The 21,126-nt window shown below is 36.7% G+C and overlaps 1 protein-coding gene and 1 long non-coding RNA gene across 2 annotated transcripts in view; both read right to left on the reverse strand.

Annotated features, from left to right (window-relative positions):
* Window positions 1-9,593, reverse strand: part of cenpx (centromere protein X) — a 10,649-nt gene extending 1,056 nt beyond the window's left edge. The window contains exons 1-5 of the mRNA XM_017484096.3: window positions 9,486-9,593; window positions 9,292-9,343; window positions 9,110-9,163; window positions 3,433-3,521; window positions 1-1,224 (exon numbers count right to left, since the gene is read on the reverse strand). The exon at window positions 1-1,224 is cut by the window's left edge and continues 1,056 nt beyond it. Of these exons, the coding sequence (XP_017339585.1) occupies window positions 1,210-1,224; window positions 3,433-3,521; window positions 9,110-9,163; window positions 9,292-9,343; window positions 9,486-9,521 (246 nt within the window). The 5' untranslated portion in view covers window positions 9,522-9,593 and the 3' untranslated portion in view covers window positions 1-1,209. The remainder of the gene's footprint in view (window positions 1,225-3,432; window positions 3,522-9,109; window positions 9,164-9,291; window positions 9,344-9,485) is intronic.
* Window positions 9,594-17,044: 7,451 nt separating this feature from the next.
* On the reverse strand, window positions 17,045-19,652 carry LOC108274392 (uncharacterized). The gene is made up of 3 exons (XR_008397822.1): window positions 19,275-19,652; window positions 18,421-18,507; window positions 17,045-17,854 (listed from the first exon to the last, which is right to left on the reverse strand). It is a non-coding gene; the product is annotated as an uncharacterized LOC108274392 (long non-coding RNA).
* Window positions 19,653-21,126: the final 1,474 nt, after the last annotated feature.

Genomic DNA, 21,126 nt, shown 5'->3' on the forward strand with positions numbered 1-21,126 from the left:
TATCAAACACAACAGAGGTTTATCCAAAAAATATCTTTGTTAAATATAGGTATGCAACAGTTATCGACACCCCTGTGAATTCATGAGGAAAAATATACTTGAAGTATATTCCCCATATAAATTTTATATATTATATATAAATCCGAAGTCACCTACATCACCACAAGTTGTTTGGAAGGGTTTCAAGAAAAAGCCTCTACTCTCATCCAAAAACAAACTTGAACGTCTTCAGTTTGCCAGACACTGCTGGAACTTCAAATGGGATCGGGTTCTATGGTCAGATGAAACCAAAATAGAGCTTTTTGGCAATAAACACCAGAGGTGGTTCTGGCGCACACAGAGAGGCAGCCATATGGAAAAGTACCTCATGTCCACAGTTAAACATCGTGGTGACTCTTTAATGTTTTGGGGCTGTTTTTCTAACAGAGGACCTGCACATTTTGTTAGGATACATGGCATCATGGACTATCAAATATCAACAGATATTAAATGAAAACCTGAATGCCTCTTCCAGAAAGCCTAAAATGGGCCATGGTTCAATCTTCCAGCAAGACAATGATCCAAAACGTACATCAAAATCAACACAAAAATGGTTTAATGGCCACAAAATCAAGGTCCTGCCATGGCTATCCCAGTCCCCTGACTTGAAACCCATAGAAAACCTGTGGGGTGAACTGAAAAGTCCACCAGTGTGGAAATTGGAAGAATCTGGAGAGTTCTGTATGGAGGAATGGTCTCAGATCCCTTGCCATGTATTCTCAAACCTCAACAGGCATTATAGGAGAAGACTCAGAGCTGTAATCTTGGCAAAAGGAGGTAGCACAAAGTATTGACTAAAGGGTGACAATAATTGTTGCACACCTATATTTAACAAAGATATATTTTTGGATAACCCTGTATATTGTTTGATATCCATATATAAACAAACAAAAAACAAATAAACAAACAGGAATATATCTTCACAAATAAGTAATAAATAATTCACAAACTGTGACAAAATATGCAACAACTTCTTTGACAAAAATGACTGATGAGATTAGGTAGACGAGGACTTGCATAACAATTATTGTTTATATACAGATACATTGCTTATATACAGCAACTGTGCAAAATGCTTTTACATCTATTGTGGAAGTGTTTGGTCCCAAAATCCAGGTTGTCTGGTTGATCCCAAAAGTCCAGGCTATATCAACGTTGGCCAGATGGGAATCAGAAATCCAAAAGCTGCAAGGAGATTTTAGATTCATGTGATTTTGATTCAAGGTTAAACATGAAACAAAATAAACACTGGAAAGGCAGATCACATGCAAGGTATCAGTATTTTCTTAATTGTACCACAATGATGATGAACTCTCTAAAGTGACTGATCAGAAGCTCTTGATTAATTTTCTGTAACAGTAGCTCTGACAATAGTTGTGGCTGTGAGGCACATAGATTTATAATAACACATCCAAACTAATATGTTTTACTTTCTATTGTAACAGCTATACAGGACATGTATGGTGGACCATCAACATAATTGAAGACTAATAAAAAAATATAATTTAAAGGTGTGCTGTTATTTAACATCAAAAAATATAATTGTTGTTTATACCAAATTGTTATTTTGTTTAAAAGATCTTTTTTTGTCGATTTAGTACTGCCCCTCAGCAGCTAAGTAAGGTATTTACATGTCGCCCAGAAGGCAAAATAAAATTTTTTTTAAAAACTGTTGATTCCTGTTGCCAGCTTACCTTTCTGTTTGAGATCAAGCCACCGCTCTCCCTTTTTTTTCTCTCCCCCCATTCAATCTGATATGTCGCCTAAACGTCTTTACGTTCATTCAGTTCATTCAGGCCCTTTCTATGGTAGGGAAAACCCTGGTTACAGGGACTGATAAATGCAAATGCAGATCCACCTTTTCTGATAACATTTATAAAAAAAATAATTTAAAAAACAAACTTATTTTTACTCAGGTTTTATGCATATGGTGGTGTGGTATTTTATTTATTTTACGTAATTACAGTTTTACTAAAATTAGATTTAAAAAATTGCAAAACCTCACCTTGCTTACAGTATCGTAATATATTGAATCGTAACCACTGTAACATAATACATATTGTATCGCCTGATTCTTGCCAATATACAGTCCAATTGAGGTATGTAATTGCAATAGAAATTTTACGTCATAAAGCCGGGGTGTATTAAATATCCAATGATTGCGCCCAGAAGGTAGCGAGAATGGAAGATGGCATAAATTTACCAGGGAGTGATTGGATAAAAGGAGAGGTCAATGTTAACGTCATCAATAAATGGAATGAAAATGGGCAATATAAGCAAATAATCAATGCATGAATAACTCTTGTGGCAAGCTGAAAAAAGTGTGATCCCTAATACAATCATTTCTCAATTGCCATATATCAAATATGTTTATTTGTTTTATAAAATCAATAAGAATATTAGAAGGGGCTGAATCAGACAGAGAAACATAATCCAATGCGGGATTTTGCACAGCGTTTAAATCGCCATCCATCATAAGGTGGTATTCATTGAAACAGTATAGTACGGACAAGTTCTCGTGTTCGTTCAGCACATATAACAAAATGAAGGCGCATTTGAGTAAGTCCATGTTCTGAGAACATAGGCAATACAGCCAGCTGTGTTGCAGCCGGAAAAGGGAAGGGGTTGAGCTACCAATATCAAAATCAAAATTCTTTAAAGATGAAGAGGAAACTATCTTGAAATATTTATTCAGAAAATGATGTTCTTTAAACTCCTGATCAGTAATAGTTTAGTTGCAAGAAGTGCATTAGATGCAAGTGATCTAATATTTAACAATTCAATATGATCTAATTTTAGGTTAATGTCTTGGTACCAATATTTGGACATCTGAAGCAAATCCTGCAAGTATGCTCATATTAACTGCACAGTGGTTCAACAAAAAAATGGTTATTAAAGAAAGCAATTGGCAAGATAAAATTGAATGTTTTTAGATGTGGAAAATATCCAAGGAGAAAGATCACATTGTATGGTGTAACAGAACATTTCCATTTTTTGTTTCACTAAAACTAAGCTTAAATATAATCAACAACAATGTCCATGTCAAAACAATAAATAAATAATATTTACTCTTGACAAAAAAATGACAAAACACTGACATTTCCCCCCAACAAATAAAAATTAAGACACATGGGTGGACAAACAATTAAACCGAGCACCAAAGCATGCAGATTTCATGCCCATGCTATTAGGGTTATATTTGTAGTAACCTGGTGGGAACACCCAAAAAAAAAAAGTTCAAATAACAGATAAAGGTTAAATATCTTTTCCTCCATATTTTAGTGCACATAATATTGCAAGCTGTATGAACAAATGTCACCTCTCAAAATGTATAGCCACACTTTTTTTTATGTCTAACATTAGGAATTAATTTTTCATCTGAAACATACTCACCAGTTGAGGCAAAATTTTCTCAACATGTTCCAAATCCACACCAACACAGTCTTCATTCTCTGCCTGTTTTATTGCTCTGCGTGTTGCTTCTGAAATGTCGAGATGTTAACATGTTATAAACATCTGTTTGATGGAATGACTCATGAGCATTTTGAAAAAACATTAACCTCATATCCACTAAAAACACTACAACTGAAGATTGGTCACTCTGTTCTAGGGATGTGACAAGAACCGATACTTTGGGACCAACATTCTTAAAACGTGACGGTACTTATTTTTCTGCAGTAGCCTTAGTACCGTTTGTTACGAAAGTACCAAAAGCACCGAGGTTGCAATTCTTCCGGACCTGATGGGGGAGCAAATTCGCGCAAGTGTTTTAATCGGTCCACAAGTGGTGAAGAAGAAGAGGAACGCCTACAAGCACACGGGAAAAACTACAGAAGTTTAGCTTAGCTTAACAAGCTTAGCTGCGCCCTGACTCATTGAGAGGAAAACTAGTATCGGTTTCCGGTGGGCAACCAATGCTATCGTTCATTTCAAACAAAGCGAGGAAACACCTGGAATTTGGCGAAGCACCTGAAAGACCACTTATATTATATTTGTTTGAGGCAGCTGGCATTGTAGTTATGAAACCAGCTAACATCATGCTCCATATAATGTTTGCTATGGCCAGTTATTTGTTAACGACGCTAACGCATTGCGATGTTATAAACTACCTCCTAATGGGCCACCATGCATCTCCAATCAGCCCGTGTCCTGTCAGGTAAATGTATCTACGGTCACCAATAATTATTCAAATGTTCATACTTTTAATAAATCTTTCTGGCCTGCCACTATATCAGTGAATTTAAACTAACGCTTGCATTCGGAGTATAAGGTGTGCATGTGTGTGCGCATTTAGGAGTGCACCTCCAGAGACTCATTGTCAGACAGTGTTTGATAATTAAAATACCCCCCCCCCCCTCTCTCTCCCCCACTCTCTCAACAATGACAAGAAATTATGAGAATAGAGCTATCAAAGCATCAAAAATTAATAATAAAAAAATTAATAGAAAGAAAGAGTATTACAGTAAAATATGTCTACTGTAGAAATATTACACATATGAGAATGTTAAGCAAGAGTTGATTGCTCTTTTTAATTTCATATAAATTTACTGGTTACAAAATAAGTCTGTAAAATCTGAGAAGTATAAAAAAAAGATACAACCTTATTAAAAATATTAATTATATACATTTTTACTTTGATTACCAAAGGGTCTGTAAATCTGACACAAAAAGATGACCTACAAAATATTTTTTCAAAATTCTGAAGAGAAAGAACATTTGTGTACTCATTTAAACATTGCATATCAGCCTTGCAATTAGAGACAGTATTTTCATTTATTGGCATTTTTTCCACAGCCAGCAAACTGGTAGAACATTTCCTGTCTATTAACAACTGGTAAAGATACCCTGTATTTACATATATTATATTATGTTACAGAACGGTCTCAATCGAAAACTCAACTAATACAAAAAATAATAATAAATGACTCTCATAAAGAGTGTCTATGGATGAAGCCATTTCTACAGAACTGCCACTCACTGTAATCTTTTTTTTTTTTTTTTTTTTTTTTTAAATTGCACCATTCTGAGCAAATTCTAGAGACTGCTGTGCATGAAAATCCTGGTTGATTAGCAGTTATAGAAATACACAAATCAGCCTGTCTGGCACAACAATCATGCCACAGGCAAAATAAGTGAGAAATCCCATTTTTCCCGCCATCCTGATTGTTGCTGTGTACATTTCTTGAAGCTGCTGGCCTGTATCTGCATGATTTTATGCATGGCACTGCTGCCACACAATTGGCTAATTAAATTATTGCATGAATGAGTAGATGTACAGGTATTCCCAATTAAATGCTCGGCGAGTGTATACTTATTCAGTGGTGCTTGAAAAAGTTTGTGAACCCTTTAGAATTTCCTGTATTTCTGCATAAATATGACTTAAAACATCAGCGAAGTCCTAAAAGCTGATAAATGACCAAGTATAAGATTTTGTCTCATTTGTTTGTGCTATTCATTTATTAAAGAAAGTGATCCAATGTTACATATCCATGAGAGGCAAAAGTATGTACCTTTGCTTTCAGTATCTGGTGTGACCCCCTTGTGCAGCAAGAACTGCAACTAAAAGTTTTCAGTAACTGTTGATCAGTCCTGCACATCAACTTGGAGGAATTTTAGCCCAATCCTCAGTACAGAACAGCTTCAACTCTGGGATACTGGTGGCTTTCCACAGACATTACTATTGGATTAACTTTTTTCTTCTTTAAACAAGTTGTTGGTAGAACAACTTGTGTGTTTAGGGTCGTTGTCTTGCTGCATGACCCACTTTCTCTTGAGATTCAGTTCATGGACAGATGTCCTGACATTTTCCTTTAAAATTCGCTGCTGAATTTCCGAATTCATTGTTCCATCAATGATGGCAAGCAAGCCATCCAGGTCCAGATGCAGCAAAACAGGCACAAACCACGATACTACCACCACCATGTTTCACATATGAGATAAGGTTCTTATGCTGGAATGCAGCATTTCCGGTCTCAAACACCACCTCTCATCTAAACCAAAAAAAATATATTTTATTTTTATATATATATATAAAAAAATATATTTTATTTTTATATATATATATATATATATATATATATATATATATATATATATATATATATATATATATATATATATATATATATATATATATAAAAATATATTTTATTTTTTTATATATATATATATATATATATATATATATATATATATATATATATATATATATATATATATATATATATATATATATATATATATATATATTTATTTATTTTAGTCTCATCAGTCTACAAACCATTTTTCCAATAGCCTTCTGGCTTGTTCCCATGAACTTTAGCCAATGCAGACAGGTAGCAATATTTTTTTTTGGAGAGTAGTGACTTTCTCCTTGAAACCCTGCCATGCACACCACTGTTGCTGAGTGTTTTCCTGATGGTGGATTCATGAACATTAGCCAATGTGAGAGAGGCCTTTAGTTGCTTAGAAGTTACCCTGGGTTCCTTTGTGACCTGGTAGACTATTACAAGTCTTGCTCTTGAAGTGATCTTTGTTGGTCGACTACTCCTGGGGATGGTAACAATTGTCTTAAATTTCCTCCATTCATACACAGTCTGTCTGACTAGATTGGTGGAGTCGAAACACTTTAGGGATGGTTGTGTAACCTTCTCCAGTCTGATGAGCAACAGTTCTTTTTATGAGGTCCTCAGAAATCGTCATGCCATGAATTCCACAAACATATGCTGTGAACATTAGACTTTGATAGATACTTGTTCTTGAAATAAAACAGGGTGTTCACTCAAACACCTGATTGTCATCCCATTAATTGAAAACAACTGACTAATTTCACCTTCAAATTAACTGCTAATCCTAGAGGTTCACATACTTTTGACACTCACAGAGGATATGCAATACTGGATCATATTAAAATAAATTACCAAGTACAATATTTTTGTTTCATTTGTTTAATTGGGTTCTCGTTGCCTACTTTTAAGACTTGTGTAAAAATCTGATTATATTTTAAGTCATATTTATGCAGATATATAGAAAATTCACAAACATTAAAGCAACACTGTATATGTATAAAGTAAAATACACACACCCACACCATCAGCCACAACATTAAAACCATCTGTTTGATATTGTCTAGGTCTGCCTTGTGCTGCCAAAGCAGCTCTGACAAAACAAGGCATGGACTCCACGAAAAATCTGAAGGTGTGCTGTGGTATCTGGCACCAAGACATTAGCAGCAGATCATGCATTAACATATTCAGCAATTTGTGCTACTGTAGCTCTTCTGTGGGAGCAGAACAGATGGGCTAGCCTTCACTCCCCCACGTGCATGAATGAGCCCCGGGCATCCATGACCCTGTCGACACTGTTTGTCCTAGGCAAAGCCCAGATTTCAATTCGGAAACTTTAAAAAGTTTCTTCACGTCTCAAAACAAAGAATACGCCCAGCTGGAAAACAAATTGTGGCTCTTGGATTTGTCATTTATGACCATGTATGTATGTATGCATGCATGCATGTATGTATACACACAGAGGCATGGGAAAAAGTAAAGTACACCCTATTAAATTGTTGGCTTTTTTGACATATTTGGACAAGCAAACATTTGAATATCTTTAAAACAGTGCCTATTAATGAAGCTGATAATGCTCATTTAAGGAGGGTTACAGAGGCTGTGTCTAAATATCCTTACTACACAGTAGGTGAAAAGCAGTACGCCAAAGGAATAGTATGTCCGAATTCTCAGTATTCATAAAACAGAAGGCGAGAGATTCCCTCATGTCCTACTGCTTCCGCCTTGATTCGCAGTGTGTAACCATAGACACAAATATAGACACTGCATTGGCTGCTGGATCGTACATTAACGTCACTGCCATATTGTTTCAGGCAACAGTAAAAAATCTCAGACTAAGTCTGTCAGCTTATATTACAGTTTATATTCTAAATTAAATTGCCCATAACTGAGATTGTCATCTATATTGTTGTTTATTCTCCAAACCGACTTTTATGACAAGCTCCTCGTTTTGGCTGAGCAACTGACATACTGTGAATCTTACTTTAGTTAGTTGGCTAGCTAACTTTTCCTCACACTTTAAAGGTTTCCTAAAGAGAAACATTTGAGGAGGAAGTGGGAAGTAGCTGTAAGATGAGAAGGTTTTTCAGCAATGAGACCTCCAGTGCTATGCATTGAGCACTTCAAGTCGGAGACACTGACAGGCCAGACTGTCAGGATCAGAGATGGTGCCAAACCACTGGTCTTCAGTTTTTTGTATTTTTTACTTTTAGTTTTCTAACTCCTACTCCTCAGTGGTAGCTCAATGCTTAAGACATTGGACTATTAATCATAAGGTTGCGAGTTCAAAACCCAGAACCACCAAGCTGCCACTGCTGGGCCCTTGAGCAAGGTCCTTAACCCTCCACTGCTCAGATGTATAAATGAGATAAATGTAAGTCCCTCTAGTTAAGGGCATCTGCCAAATGCTGTAAAATTAGCACAATGTTTTACCAGATCCATACTTATAATTATGTTTGTAATTATCTGTTTTGGAGTATACATTAGTAATAAAAAGATATGCAAACAGACTATTTGATTAGTATTTGCCAATTTGGTCACATTTTGTAAATGATGGTCAATTGTTAGTACTTAAAAGATGCAACATTTAGACATTTTTCAGTATTTAAATGTGAACGGGCTGTGTTCTGATGCACAAGAAAAGCTAAAATCATGAGGTTGAAGACAAAAAAGGACATTCCCACCATTTAAAAAAATAAATATATGAATAAAAACTTTAAGCACATTTCATGTAGACCAAATTATATTACATGCGGTCAATGAGGAGTCATGTATTTACATGTATATGGTATGAAGGGCTGAGCAGTAGACACTGCGGGGCCGGGCACCAGACACTGCGGGGCCGGGCACCAGACACTGCGGGGCCGGGCACCAGACACTGCGGGGCCGGGCACCAGACACTGCGGGGCCGGGCACCAGACACTGAGTCGAATGCAGTATACTGTCTGTCACAGATGCGATTTCGGCCATTTTCTGTCTCTATCTGAAAACCAAAACCGACTTACCGATAACGAAAATTCTCAGCATCTCAGCCATGAGAATGACAGTATCGTTGCTGACTGTTTACAAAAAAAAAAATAGAAAAACAATTAGATTACTCCTTAGTTGAGTCACAGAATAGGCTACCTAGCTAAATTAGCTAAATGTACTATGTTATGAAATTGGCTTTCAAAATATACTACCATACCTTTGCTTTTGTCGTCCTTAAAGAACATCATCAAAAGTTTGCTGACGGTTTCCTAAAAATACATGTTTATGTTTGTTAAGAGTTTCATTCAACGATTTCTAAAAATCACTATATCTGCGTTGACAAAAAAAATACTTAACACTTTTATGATTCTAACTCCATTAGTTAACGATGACTATCGTCAAAATATATACCTTTTTGAAAACGACTTCGCGCTCTTGACCTGCCATTGTGATTCCCCGAGTTCTTCTTCTTCTTGGTTTTTAACGACGGCTGCCAACCAGCGTAACAGGTGCATTACTGCCACCTTCTGCTCCGGCGTGTGGAACGGCGTTTTATATTCTGTTTATCAACTCTGTCTCCCCAATAAAATCTAGGAAACCTTTACTGTTTATTTCACTTGTCCATTTTATTAAAACCTTCAACCTTTTATTAAAACCTTTAAAAAATTAATTCTTGAATTCCATTTTTATTCATTTCTTCTATCATATAGTTAATTTCTTGTTTGTACTTGATATATTCAATAATCGCATGGGGTATTGCTTCTTCAACATGACATTGTTCACATAATCCATTTGGATGTTTCCCTATTATTTAAAGTGTGCTATTTAAATTGGAATGCCCCAACATTATTCTATTATAAATAACCTCTTCTTTACTTGATTTGCCTGTATATCTTTTTTTTTATTTACTTTATTAATTAAGCTGTAAAGAAATCTACCCCTTTTTCCATTGTCCCACTTTACTTGCCATTCTTCTATTGCTTTATTCCAGATTAAAATCTCAATTTCTGACTTGCTTAATGGAACGTGTATCTCTATTATTTCTATTGTTTTCTCTCTGTAAAGCTTGTTTTGCTAATTTATTCTCTATGTGTGCTGGAACCCATATAAAACTGACTGAGATATCATTTTGAACAATTCTTGAATGTATCTGTAATATACTAAAGAGAATATCTTGGTGGCTATATTTAAAAGATCTCAAACTCTTTAAGACTGAAATTGAGTCAGAACAAATGAGAACAGTCCCAGATTTATGTTCCTCTACCAACTGCAATGCCACTGGTCGACTGATTTCCACTGTCTAGAACTAAAAAAGCAGCTCCAGTTGTCTGACGCTCTGAATCTTTTGAGCCATCTGTAAATACTTGTATATACTGGGGATATTGGGCTCTAAGATATACTGAAAATGCTGATGACAAGTCAACTTCTCTTACTGCTTTTTTTGACATCCAACAGATGCAGATCTACTTGTGGTGTTACATAAACCTATGGCCCATATTCCAGAATTACAATTGTTAGGCTCATCTTTATACTATTTACTTGCATTTCTTCTGTATTTATTTTGCTACTCCACCCAAAGCTTATTCTACACCTTTTATTTTGTTCCCAGCACTTCTGTAAAGCCACTTTTGTAGGATGTTCCTCTTTATGCTCCTTAAGGTTAGCCCAGTAATTGATTATTAATTGTTTCCTTCTAATTTCTAGTGGCATCTCTGCTAACAAGTCTTGTAAAGCTGGAATGGGTGTTGTCTTAACTGCTCCACAGCACTGTGTCATAGCTTGAGCTTGTATTTTATTGAGCTTTTCTAACAGCGTTTTGGAGGCTGAACCATATACCACGCTACCATAATCAAATACAGACCATATCAGTGCCACTGACCCACTTTGTTCTTGTAACACTCAAACAGGCTGTTAAATATAATGTCTGACTGAGTTCTTCCCCATCTTGCAAGTTGCAGATGGTTTTTGATGTTGTAGGACCAAATTCAAACCTTCTAAAACAATAATTTTCATAGTTAAATGCCAATTGACATTGATGTTGCTTTACTAATGATTTAATGAGATTCTTGAAATTTTTGCCACATCTTTTGAAAATATGGTGCTTAGTTTCAAATCGCATGCACCACATATGTATAAGAGGGCCAATTTTTTATGCATCTCAGATAGTGTATTATCAAGTGGTGCTTGGGAATCAACCTCTCAATTCTTTGAATAGAGTATGGTGATAACAGATCAGATGTTTTAAGTAACATATCATCCCATGTTGGTTATGGTGTAGGAGAACACTATATTGACAATCTGCACAGCAAATTTTAAAGTGTTATATTCACACTCACAGTGTGAAAATGAACACTTATCTAGAGTTTATATAGGTCCACACTAAAAAGAGTTAAATTTACACTTTAAGTAGTGTTATTTTTTCTACACTCAGTGCTTTTTCAACACTATGAAAGTGTTCACTGTTAACACCATTGGTGTAGATTTTTACTCTTCACAGGCTCCATTTACACCAAGAAAGTGTTGAATCTACACTAAATGTGTCAATAGCTCAACATTAAGGGAGTTATTTTCAACACTAAACAGTGTTCATACCCATATTGAGGTAATTAAATGTAATCTACACCAATTATGCATAAAAATCGTCAATAAAAGAACAGCTAACATATCAGTTGCTGTATCAAGTTGAACTTTTATTTTCAACACAGTATCTTCGATGCAACAAACCAGCATGAACTGAAGTACAATATATTCGTCATCATCTGACCCATATGGACTCTGTAAATCAATAGGCAAGTAGAACTTCAAACTCTGGGCTTTTACTAGTTCACTCAAGTCACATCTGGGTACTTTAAATGCAGGGTGGTACTCTGAGAAATGTTCTGTGAAAAGTTTGTCCACAAAACTGTCAGCTACAGCCACCCTGTGCACATAATAACTTAAACTTTAACAAAGGATAGAATCTGTGTGTGACTCTCGTGGCTATTTGCATGCAGACTTTGACAACAGAAACACTAACATTTAACCTAGTTCAAGAACTTTGCATGCAACACCTTTACTCTTGGAGACTCACTGGTAAGACCAACATTGATGTTGTAGATTGTAGTCTGCAGGAGGGTAAAGATGTTGACAAGGGCCTCCTCATTCGACAGGTTGAACACATAGTAGACTTTGAAGAGTTCATCTATAGCACTCAAGGAGTGCTATAGTTCCTGTGCAAGGGATGAGGTGCTTATCCACAACCACGTACAATTTGTCAATCTTGACCTTGATCCTTCCTAATGCCAGTAGATACGGCTGGCGGCCGCCCTGGCACTGAGATGGCCTTCAATAAGTGAAGTCTTAACAGTAAAGGACAAAAAATTTGTCATTTCAGTCAGAGGGTCAGAGAACGCGTAGAAAAAAGTTATAAATTACTACATTTTGTATGTTTTTTGTGCAAAAAATTTTACTAATATTATAATTAAATCTCAGGGAAGATTTTTAAAAAATCATGTCATTATCCCTTTAATAACTTATCAAGTACAAACGGCACTGCTTTGAAACATGGAGACAAGTCATGTGGACTTCTGATGCCAGCTTATGTCTCAAGCATAGCTGATACATGACTATCTACAGCACATTTCTAAGCAGTAGAACAAGCTTACCTTCAATGAGAAAGTCTTTGAATGTAAAATTGATTATCAATTTTACAAATTTCTTCATGCCTTGATATTGAACTTTCACCAACATGACGAAACATGCTAGGGAAGAAAAATTCAAATTCTAACATTAGGCAATGTTAAAGAAAGTTCCACATTCCAAAGAAGAGTGTGAGTTGGCAAAGTCGTTGCTCGGTCTTTACAAGGTCATTGCAGCTGCTCTTAGATACACCATAAAAACAGTTGTAAAGTGGTTGACGTTGTGAGACTTGCATTCAGCACTGAACATGCACATTGGCCGAAACAAACAGGAATATACTATATTTCAGCTATATGCACATTGAAACAATAATTATACCATTCCTGTCATATTTATTGCTGATTTTAAATGTTATTGACATGTGAGTTTGGCAGGCAGGTTTTGAGATTTCAGATAGGTTAGATTATGTTGGATTTTGGTTTCGCTTAGGTCTAACCCTAACCTAGTAGATGCATTCAGTGCATTAACTAATGTTAAATATAACGTGATTTTTAAATTTTGCTAGTTTATGTTTATATTAACATTAACAGCATTTATTAATCCTAGTTAATGTATTTTTATTGTTAGTTCATGTTAACTTGTGTAGTGTACTGGGTAATGTAGTTAACTAATACAAAAAATGGAACTTATTGTAAAGTGTTACCATTATTATTTTTACTGCATATTATTATGCAATAGTAATAGAATTTGTGGCAACATTTCAATTAAAGCCCATTCATAATGCATTGTAATTGCATTTTTTTTTTTGTAGTGGTGTCTACAGCGCCCGTTGCCCTGATGAGTGGATCACGTGGTTTTTTCCATCCATCCATCCATCTTCTATACCGCTTCATCCTTTTCAGGGTCACGGGGAAACCTGGAGCCTAGCCCAGGGAACATCGGACACAAACGCGGTACACCCTGGACAGGGTGCCAATCCATCGCAGGGCACACAATCACACACACACTCACACACCCAATCATACACTACGGACATTTTGGACACGCCAATAAGCCTACCATGCATGTCTTTGGACTGGGGGAGGAAACCGGAGCGCCCGGAGGAAACCCCCGCAGCACAGGGAGAACATGCAAACTCCGCACACACAGAGCAACGGTGGGAATCGAACCCCCGACCCTGGAAGTGTGCGGCGAACCTGCTAAGTGGTTTTTTCCTTCTTCAGCGAATAGCACTGGTTCACTGCAGTGACAGAGTCATTATTGTTATCAACCTTTCTGTTGAATAAAAATAGGGGCTGCTTTTGTAATACTTTTTATTCGCTCACATTTCAAAGTTTGTACACATCTATTTTTAGTCGCAAATGCGAGTGAAACTCTCACACTGTCCAGCCCTGCTTCAAACACAGGTTCATAATATGATAAGTGAACAGGAACAGGTAATATCATACCTGGCCAGGAAATAAACGTTTAAATTTACAATTAAAATATAAAACAAATTGCATTTGGTAATGGGCCCTCTGTGCTGATCCTGTTCAAGTCTTCCAAGGTTGAATCACGAACTTTTGATTTGATCCTGTTTTGATCTGAAAAGCCACATTCACACTGAGCAGTCAAAATTGGTAGGACAAGAAATATCTCCACTAGATGCATTCTCCTCAAAACACATGCTGTGTCATTGTCATATGCCTTGCATACATCCAGTCGATTTTTCTTCATTAGTAATTAAAGTTACCAGTTTTTTGCATCCGGATTACGTAGCACATGCCGGGTGCACACTGTGATTTTCACTAGTCGTTTGTGACTGTTGCTTGTCAAACTGTACGAACATGATCCCCGCTGTAAGCCATGTCACACTGTAGGATCTCGTACGGAGTAAGAGAAGCCACACTACAGGACTGTGCCTCAAATCTTCTGACACTGCCATAATTTAATCGTAGAAAAATTTGATCTCAACAGCCATTAATGGGCTGTCGGGGAACGTGTCAAACTAGCGATCGAACACTACAGATTTGGCATAGGATTATAGAAATATTTTAGGATTCGCAAAATTAGTCCCCAAGTTTGACGGCTAGCGATCCAGCCACATTAGGGGCACGATGGAAAAGATGGCTAAATGCTTTTGAACTGTTTGCTGATGGGAAAGGTTTGATCCTGACTGACAATGCGTCAGACAAAGACGGAGAGCCTTGCTTTTACATCATGCAGGGACACATTTTTAACATTTTGCAGATGTAAACTTTTGAGGCGTATGACCTCAAGTGTAAATCACTCTGGATGAGGGCGTCTGCCAAATGCCATAAATGTACTTAATGGAAATGTCAACAACATGCTGTCCAGCAGTCGGCGCTGGATAATCTATTTGCAAGCAGTCCAGAAAAGAAAGAGACTCTGAACCACTCCGAGTCGAACATGTAAATGATTCACTCTGGGTCACTCTGTGAGTCGCCCGCCCCGTCGTTTTGTCACGCTTTTGCGTTGCTTTCAGTTTTAGTTTGTGTACGATTTTTAAAAATTATTATTATTTATAAATTATTTATAAAAGAAATACACGTTGCTTATAAATGTAGGCCGTATCTGCGATTTCTGATCATTAAAAAACGGTGTTTTGCTTCTCCTGCCTGGATTTTGAAACCACAATCAAATAACCATTCACGTTTTTATTATTATTATTATTATTATTATTATTATTATTATTATTATTATTATTATTATTATTAATTTAATTATTATTATTATTTTCTGTTACTGACACGAATATAGAAAGACCAAAAGGTAGCTACACAAACCCTCCCCTAATGCCAAGATGTCGTGGCTTGTAATTTTATCTGAAATAAATGCTGGTATCTGTGTCTAAGATTATTTAAGAAATAATTATAAGTAATATTAGAAGTCATAAAATTACTGTTAAATGGCAACAGAAAAAAATCTAGTCTACACCTGAACCGACCAAATTCCGAACAGTTTCCCATCGTAATGTTATATTGTTAACACTAATTAACAAGTATGCGGTTTTGAATAAAACGCCTTTAAAAGAATTAAACATGACTTTTAATGACATTCAAAATCAATTTAATAACAAAAGAATAACAACATATATAGACAGACAGACAGACAGGCCGTCAGACAGACAGACAGGCAGCTAGATAGATAGATGCCATTTTCCAGCCTCCTTGAAGACAGGACTATTCCGTTTATGATGCCACAAGGATCGATGTCACGTCATAGCAGTTGTGTCGAGTGTATCTATAGCAACCAGTTCTAAAGTTCTAAGCTTCTAAAGTTGTACGTTTCAAAAGTTTTAAGCTTACCTGGGATCTTTGGAGATTATTTTCAAACTTGCAAATTGAGACAAAGGATTTTCCAGAGGATTAAATGATGGATATTTTTCAACCTAGGAACAACCTAGGTATGTGGTATTTTCTCATTCATTTTAATTGTAGATTGTTGGCTTGGTGATTAGGTCTAAAGTTTGATCTAAAGTGAACACGTGATGCTTGATGGGGGCATGAAGCACTAGCTAAATTAATTAACTATGTGTAAAATTAATTATGTGTAACACTGAAAATCTGCTTTAAACATTTTATCACTAAATTGTCAGATAAAGTGTAAAAATATCAAAGATTATCTGAAGGTGATTATGAATACTTAAGCCACATATATGTGCAAAACATGTCGTACCAAATTAGAATTATATTATATATATATTATTTATATAGTTAGAATTATTTTTATATAGTTAGAATAATAAAGAGTTAGATAAATTCTTGCTAAAGTTACTAATGTGCAACTATTTCTTTCTTTCATGTAGAAGGCCACACCTGCAGCACTGTGCATGGTGAGGAGTGCCATTCTCCATGCACTGTACATGTTGGCAACTTTGCCATACAAACAAGTAAAGGAGATGTGCATTTACAGAAGCCTGTTAATGGACGACAAAAGTCCAGCTTTAGAACAGGCTCACGTAAACAGAAATTCTAGTCTCCTTGTGAAGGTGACTGATGATGACAACCATGAAACCCTTGCAATGATTCGCCAGCAACTTTATGGCCTTGGTGGGCCTTATTAACATAAAGTGCAAGTTCAGTTGTCTTATGACAGTGACAATGGCAGTCACAACTATGAAACCTTTGTGATGATTTACAACCAACCGCCCATCCCCGATGGTCCTGATGAAAATCCAATAGTAAATCACACAGACAGTGAGCCAGAGTGTTCTAACCATGAGGATGAGGAAGAAGCTGGTGCCAGTCAGCAGCCTGCAAAAAAAGCCAAGAGGAAATGCAAAGTGACCATGATGAGGACAACCACGAATCCCTTGTGATGATTCGCCAGCAACTTCATGGCCCTGGTGGGCCTGATGAAAATATGAGGGTAAATCAGACAGGAAGCAATCGCGTTGCTCTAAAACTTCGCTCGGCAATCTTAAACGATGCTGGGACGACCATGAGGATGAGGAACAAACTGCCTTCAGTCAGCAGCCTGCAAAAAAAGCCAGGCTTGGCTTATCAGATGTAAAACATCTTACAATATCGGGGCCTTATGCTGATGAGGTTGGGCAAGGAGATGCCTTCGGTAAGCATCCTGCAAAAAAAAAAAAACAAGGCTTGGCTCTTCAGAAAAATTTGATCTTGAAATATCACCGGGCTTTGGTGATATGGCTAATCTTCAGCGTGTTAACAAACAATGCCCAGCTTTGGAACAGGCGAACATAAAGTGCAAGTTAAGTTGTCTTGTGAAGGTGATAATGGCAGTAACGACTACGAAACCTTTGTGATGATTTACAACCAACCGTCCATCCCTGATAGTCCTGATGAAAATCCAATAGTAAATCAGACAGACAGTGAGCCAGAGTGTTCTAACCATGAGGATGAGGAAGAAGCTGGTGCCAGTCAGCAGCCTGCAAAAAAAGCCAAAAGGAAATGCAAGTCTCCTTGTGAAGGTGACCATGATGAGGACAACCATGAATCCTTTGCGATGATTCACCAGCAACTTCATGGCCCTGGTGGGCCTGATGGAAATATGAGGGTAAATCAGACAGGAAGCGAATCACGTTGCTCTAAAACTTTGCTCGGCAATTTTAAACAACGCTGGGACGACCATGAGGAGTGAACCAGAGTGTTCTAACCATGAGGATGAGGAAGAAGCTAGCGTCAGTGAGCAGCCTGAAAAATAAGCCAAGAGGAAATTTCTGTAAGTCTTGCATCTTTCTCTCTCTCTCTCTCTCTGACACACACACACACACACAGAGCAGAAGAATAAAAACCTGGAAATAACTAAAACAATTTGACCCTGTGTGTGTATAATCAACTAATTATAGACTGATGATAGGATTGTAAAAGGCTCCAATCATCAAATTAATTTTTATCTTTAACCTTTGTTGCCATGTATGCAGCCTTGCCAACTACAATTTGCATAGTTTCTTCCTTCTTTTATTATTAAAGGCAGCAAGTCCTCCATTTGATCAACTGCAGAGAACAAAACATGAAAACAAGACTTCCTGCTCAGGGCAACACAAATCAAACGATAATCCTTTAATATTTTAATTCCCAGAACTTTGATCTTGAATATCACTAGAACAAAAAAATAGAACCATGCAAATCTTAATGAGACATCACATCAATCAAATAACTGATGGACAAAAAGCACTTCTCAAAAAAGTTGAGTTTAATGTACAAGAGAAAAATGTATCAATATTTATAAATGGAAAATAACAAAGTCCTGTACACACTGGAAAAAGGAGAGGCGCTTAAATGATTTATCGGTCCACCTCTTCCACAGCCTCTTCCTCTGCCACGTCCTCTCCCTCGGCCAGCCACTATGATAAGGACAAGAGTTTAACTTAATCAGCTTCAGTACAGGCCATGAGCTGGACAGTTAAAACCATCAGCACTTATTACCCTTATAAGAAACACAGATACACAAATAAAACGAAACATTGACATACAGAACAGCACAGTTATATTCAGGTCTTTAAAGTCCCCATGAAATCAAAAGCGAAGTTTTGTGACTTTTAGTATGAAGATGTTAGACTTAAGGTTATCTATAAGCAAGTGTGTGCTGAAACAATGACAAAACTCGCATTTAGAAGATATACGCATTCAAAATATAGTCTCTCTCAACCACCTGTACTGATCAACAATTTTGATGACATCATTCTGCACTTCAGCTTCTCATCAGATTTTCTGTCCAAAAGTCAGATTTTCTGACTTAGATGATCATTTTAATTTGACAAACTGAATATTCTGTTTGTGAAACTGGTGTCATTTATTATGTTAATGTAATCATGCTGTTTAGCTTGCTATGTAATAAGTGTACAAAGTGCACAATATATTGTGGTAACCTGAAACGTTAGCTATGTAAAAGGTACTGGAGTTTTCTTTTCTTAATTCTAAAGACAAACTGTCATAACTAGTTCTGAATGGATAACTACAATATGGCCACAACTCAGAGGTTAGTTCCATATCTCTAGTTGCCAAGCTAGCGCATCTCAGCATTATGCTGAGCCTTATACTTGTAAAATCACTTAGTTGTCCTTAGCCCAAATGTAGTATAAAGGACGAAATGCTGTGCAACTTTCCTTACTTTCACTCGCATTTTTAACAGCCTGTCACAACGTGAGGGTTCACAACGAACTCGGCGGGAGGATATGCAAGTGAATGTAACGTTAATGGTCAAAAACCGGAACTGACGTTAGCCTAGCCTACTTCGTGGGTGTGCAAATATCAAAAGTTAATTGACGTTCTTAAGAACAAATCAAGCCATGGTATGATGCCTTCTATGCTAAGGTAAGGTTACCTACTATTTAGGGATCTAGTTACTCACTGCCTGAAAAAAAGCTTGAATGTTCTGCTGCACTTTTCTACGCTTGGCTGCTGTCTCCATTTCTTACAGACTGAGCTGCTAAAATATATCAACGAACTTGCGTTGAGTATGGGCGCAACCAAGTGTACAATTGGAGGGGGGGGGCACACCGATTTTCATTAACAAACGGAAATATACTAAAAAGGAATAGAAACAAATAAATAGAATAGATGAAGAAGACAGATCTGTTGGCAGGGTTCATTAAAGGGGGACATATAGAAAATATTTTCTGCTGTATATGGGGGGGCAGATTGGTATTGGGGGCACATGACCCCCCCCCCCCCCCAAGAATGAGTGGTTATGCCCATGTGACAAATACTCAAGGCACCTGATGTTAACTTATTAGGTTTACTTCTTTTTAGTAGTCTATGACTGGAGGTACAAAGAATAATAATCTTTTTAAAATAACCATCATCACATATGCACTAGCCTGTTTTTGTGACATACTGTATATAAAATAGACGTTTCTTTAACACAACATTAGAAATTGTGCTTTGACTAAAGAGAAGAACAAAAGGCACCAGATGGAAGATGAGAGAATCAAGTTACAATGAAAGATGCTTTTAGCCTGAATGTGTTTTAACCTTTAATATGACCATATTTTAAAAAGTGGAATCTGTGTCGCACTGAAAATTGAAAATGCGTCTTAAATTATTATTAATAATATATATATATATATATATATATATATATATATATATATATATATATATATATATATATATATATATATAATAGAGTAGAAAAGTGGGGCACAAGTCAATATTACAGCCTTTTACACCTAATCATCTCATCTGTTCTACTTCGAATTCAATACGGAAACATTAATGTGATATAATAATGAATCTGATGAAACAAAAAATACGAGTCTATCAGCATATTAACTAGTATGTTCATATCAACGTATAATAAAACGGCTGTGTCAGTGTTTGAGATGGTAACGTGCTCCCTTTTCATCCAATAGTAAGCAGCCATCGTTTCCAGTGCGAACAATAGGAATGCAGGAGACGCTGTCGCCAGGGCAACGCGTCAATAAACTGGGAGGCTCGCGCAGTCAAAAGTCATTCTTCTTACATCAACCCGTTAGTTGTTGAACTGTACGATTTCTCCGCGGAGACATTATCAAACCCGTTAGGAACAATTGTGAGCACAGTTTTATATGAAATAGAAATATATAAAATAGGATTACATAACACACACACACACACACACACACACACACACACACACACACACACACACACAGAGAGAGAGAGAGAGAGAGAGAGAGAGAGAGAGAGAGAGAGAGATAGATAAACCAATAATAGCCCATTAGTTGAACCACAGGTCGCGGTGTAGCCAGCATAGTCCTAATGAAAATTTTAGCCTATATTGAAAAGACAAATAGAGCCTAGTATATATTAAAGGTTTGTAAATACATTCAGGAATGCAAGGGAATAATGTGTGCGCTTGTGAAGTGATGTAGACAGCAAAGCGAGCCAACAATGGGACACAGAGTGCAGTGTGTGCTGAATAATGTGGGTGTAACTGGTTCCACACTTGTCATGATATCACCAGAGGAAAAGGCTCTCCA

Source organism: Ictalurus punctatus, chromosome 2 (genome assembly GCF_001660625.3).
Source record: "Ictalurus punctatus breed USDA103 chromosome 2, Coco_2.0, whole genome shotgun sequence".
Classification (NCBI taxonomy): Eukaryota; Metazoa; Chordata; class Actinopteri; order Siluriformes; family Ictaluridae; genus Ictalurus; species Ictalurus punctatus.